The 4178-nt window shown below is 42.0% G+C and overlaps 1 protein-coding gene across 1 annotated transcript in view; it reads left to right on the plus strand.

Annotated features, from left to right (window-relative positions):
* The window catches only part of fbln2 (fibulin 2), a 29939-nt gene extending 25983 nt beyond the window's left edge, over positions 1 to 3956 (plus strand). The window contains exons 11-17 of the mRNA XM_072452025.1: positions 1 to 134; positions 351 to 479; positions 1121 to 1246; positions 2029 to 2145; positions 2225 to 2353; positions 2867 to 2990; positions 3349 to 3956. The exon at positions 1 to 134 is cut by the window's left edge and continues 10 nt beyond it. Of these exons, the coding sequence (XP_072308126.1) occupies positions 1 to 134; positions 351 to 479; positions 1121 to 1246; positions 2029 to 2145; positions 2225 to 2353; positions 2867 to 2990; positions 3349 to 3709 (1120 nt within the window). The 3' untranslated portion in view covers positions 3710 to 3956. The remainder of the gene's footprint in view (positions 135 to 350; positions 480 to 1120; positions 1247 to 2028; positions 2146 to 2224; positions 2354 to 2866; positions 2991 to 3348) is intronic.
* The last annotated feature ends 222 nt before the right edge of the window (positions 3957 to 4178 follow it).

The raw sequence follows: 4178 nt of genomic DNA on the forward strand, positions 1-4178 counted from the left end.
ATGTAGCGGCCGGACAGATCCGTGCAGTCCGGGCTCCCGTTGTGTCAACACTGTGGGCTCCTACAACTGCCAGAAAAAGAGCATTACCTGCAGCCACGGTTACCATGCCAACGCCAAGGGAGACTCGTGTGTCGGTAAGACTTTGTTCAGCACTGGTAATCCACTGGGCAAATAAAATGGAATAGTTTGCCACCATTATTTGTTTGGAATTAGCTCCATAAATCTGCAATAATCTTAAATAGTCTTAAATAGTCTTAAATCTGTGTTAAATAAATATTGAACTTCCTATTAGCTGAAAATATCCACATCAGACCATCTCTAAAACGGTGTATTCACGATCCTTTGCCCAGATGTAGATGAGTGTCAGGTGGGGTCTCATCACTGTGGAGACGGTCAGATTTGTCACAACCGCCCAGGCTCCTACCGCTGTGAGTGTCAGACGGGATACCAGTATGACACTCGGCGCAAGGCTTGTAACGGTGAGTGCCATCGCCGCTGGGAGACTCATGAAGGACAAATGTTAGGCTAGCTTTGCCACGTATAGGGCTGCAACTATGAATTGGAGTAATTGTAACTAGTCGACTATTAAAGGAGACATCTTTTAAGGTACTTACCGAACTATAACAGGAGTAGATCATCATTTTACATTAGAGAGCAAAACGGCTTCACTGACTTCCTGTTCCAAAATGGCAGAACTCACACTACAACTACAACCTGACGTTTTAGAATGCTACTTGTGTGATTAGAAGTCTTATTTGTTCTTAAAATTGCAGATGAGTACAGGGGTGTGGGTGGAGATAGGGGGAAGGTGAAAACAGGAATTTAAAAATACAATAAAAATAGAACTAGGCAAAAATGTATTGTTGTAAAAAGAAAAAGCTAAATTAAGTTGATTTGGCATTATATTTCCCACAATTGATAGTTGCAGTTAAGTAACCCTCATTTTGGTGATAGTTGTCAGTGTCCTTTTCTTTTCTTTCCTCAAGTAGGCTACTCGTCATTGTTCTATTGTTTTGTCATGTTTGATTTTCCATCCGTTTGTTTTCCCCATGTTTTTACCTTTCCAACATATCTGACATTCACATATTGTATATATGGTTGTTGTTTTTTCCTGTTACAGATGTGAATGAATGCTGGCGCTTCCCCGGGCACCTGTGTTCCCAGACCTGTGAGAACACTCCCGGCTCCTACCACTGCTCCTGCACCTCCGGGTTCAGCCTGGCCCCCGACGGCAAGAACTGCGAAGGTAACGCGGCACTTTAATCCGATGTAGTGAGTCGTACTTAACACACCGTTTCATACTTTCATGTGACTATTGATTGACATGCATTTTTTTTTCACTTCAACAAGCTAGAAAACCTCATAATCAGCTAATGAAAAAGCTATCAAATAATACATGTAATTCATTCCTGCATATCACAAGCCAAAGTCCTTTGTCAAAGTGCAATTATAAAACATTTAAGCACTTTTTATTTGCGTCAAATTGAGTCACAACCTTTAGAAAATCCCATATCTGAATCCCTGTCCTAAAAATAATGCCAAAAACAGGGGAACTGAGAGGGTTCTGATAAAAGTTTTGCAACAGTTTAATTCCAAAGGCCCAAAACTTATGTTCAATTTAAAACATCTGCCAAGTGCAGACAGAGACTTTGATGGTTTGGTAGACAGAAAGTAAGTGTTGTTTTCTACACAAACGCTTCTCTCTCTCAAAATGTAATTTAGCTGCAGTCTGGTGGAAGCAGATGATCCGATGGAGCATGATTAATGTTGACGGAGGTTCACTCATCACAGAGTTTAAGCTCATATTAACTCAGAATCCCAATACCTTTATCAATTTACTAACATTCCCGTTCAGACTGCAGAGAAATTACCTGCATAAACACAGCTTTACACTTATAAATCAGTCTGACAGGGCCTATTCTCGTACACTGTTGTTATAATATTAATAATGAATGTATAATAATGCTAATTATAATACCGCACACATCATATCTTATTAAACTGAAAGTGTATTTTTCTGCTCACTAGACATAAACGAGTGTGAGAAAAAGCCCTGCAGCCAAGAGTGTGCCAACATCTACGGCTCATACCAGTGCTACTGCCGTCAAGGCTACTCCCTGAAGGAGGACGGACATAGTTGTGAAGGTAGCACCAGCCGTCGTGTTCAAATGCAACATGTCAACATTGTTAGAGCAAGAGACACTCTGATTTATGTTGTTTGCAGATATAGATGAGTGTACTCAAAATATGGGGAACCTGTGTGCCTTCCAGTGCATCAATGTCGTCGGCAGCTATCAGTGCGCCTGTCCGCCCAGTGGATACGTCATGGCTGCAAATGGCCGCACATGCAAAGGTGAGAGATCCCATACATACGGCAGCAGCAGGTGGTGGAGTGCTCGGCCTCGGATCCAGCATCAACGTTGGTGTAGCGGCCGGTCAGATCCCCCGGTCCACAGGGTTAGCAGTTCAATGCCAGCTCACAGATGAATATGTGTCCTTGGCCATGACACTTAACCCGCCTCACCCCAAGTGTGTGTACAATGGTGTGTGAATGTGTGTGTTAATGAGTGAGTGCCGTGATCTAGAGTGCTTTCAGTGCCTTGAAGGTAGGGAAGTGCTATTTAATCTATATGTATATGCTATATACATATAGATCATATAGCTATATAAGTAAGTACATGAGTAGAAGAAGGCAAATATTGATTCTTTTTTATCATAAAGCTCATAAACATTTAAGATTTAGACCCAGGTAGACCTAACAATAATGTATGTTGACCCACTATAAGGTCTTTTACTAATACTAAATGTTTTTACAGTATAAGTGCATAAGTAAATGTACATCTTTGTATAAATGTTCTTTTTCCAGACGTTGATGAGTGCACTACTGGCTCCCATAACTGCTCTACTGGGCAGAGCTGCTTTAATCTCCAGGGAGGCTTCAGGTGCCTGTCCTTTGACTGCTCTCATAACTACAACAAAGTCACTGACATGTGAGTGAACTACTCAGAATCACTCTTCACGCTGAAGTGTGTCACAGCATGATATATAGGTGTGTTTAAAGGGGCCAAATGTAATACAGGTGCGTGACAGGTCACAGTGTTGGACCTCATTTCAACCCTGACCCTTGAATGCTGAGCCATTTTTTACAGTTCCACAGAGATTTTCAATTTGTGTGTAAAAGTTTCAGTTATCTCAACTTTAATTTTCAGTTTTGAAGTGGGTTTAACACTACACAAATTCATGAGGTCATAATCCAGGCTTTGATGAATAGTGGCAGCGGCTCAAAGATTCAGTCTCTTCTGATTTTAAAGCATCATGAAAACAACAAACTATGTTCATGTGTTGCAGGCGCTGTGAAAGGGTCAGCTGTCCCTCCAACTCCCTGGACTGCCTGAACTCCCCAGTGCGCATCACCTACTACCAGCTTAGCTTTCAGACAAACATCATTGTGCCAGCGCAGATCTTCAGGATCGGCCCCTCTCCCGCTTATGCCGGGGACCACATCATTATCAAGATCACCAAGGGCAATGACGAGGGCTATTTCAGCACCCGCAAGCTCAATAGTCACACAGGCGCGGTCTACATACACCGACAGCTCAGAAAGCCACAGGACTTTCTCATCGATGTGGAGATGAGGCTGATGAGACAGGGGTCGTTCACCTCCTTTCTGGCCAGAATCTATGTCTTCATTACATCAAGTCACATGTGAGAAAAGGCTCACAAACTCATGATTTCATGTGGTGCTTAAGATTAATGCTGCAATTTAGATGAAGAACGTATGTATTGGGCAGTATGTACTTTAGCCAAAATCCTGTTATATGGCTAAACATATGGTAAAAGGTTTCAATGGTAGTCGTCTGGACAATGTTTTTAGTTTTCTATCTGGAAGACATTTTCAGTCTGAAGGTCTGAGGAGCTAAAGCTCAGTGATACTGCCCTGAGCTAGATTAGTCCTTCTTTAATTAAAGCGATTTATTAAGAGTTAAAACCAAAAAGTTACTCTTGAAGGGAATTTGTTTACTTGCTAGCCTCATTATGGCTTGATCTATATTGTTATCTGTCATCCTCTTCCTCCCAGCTGCTAAATACCTGATTAGCAGGGTATAACTCCTCCCTTAGGGCAGGACAGCTCCCCTCCCCTTAAGCCAGTTTAATGTGATCTTGGAAACTCTGTAGAT

The sequence above is a fragment of the Eucyclogobius newberryi genome, unplaced genomic scaffold (genome assembly GCF_026437365.1).
Source record: "Eucyclogobius newberryi isolate DKJ021-1_F unplaced genomic scaffold, fEucNew1.0.hap1 SCAF_19, whole genome shotgun sequence".
NCBI classification, from domain to species: Eukaryota; Metazoa; Chordata; class Actinopteri; order Gobiiformes; family Gobiidae; genus Eucyclogobius; species Eucyclogobius newberryi.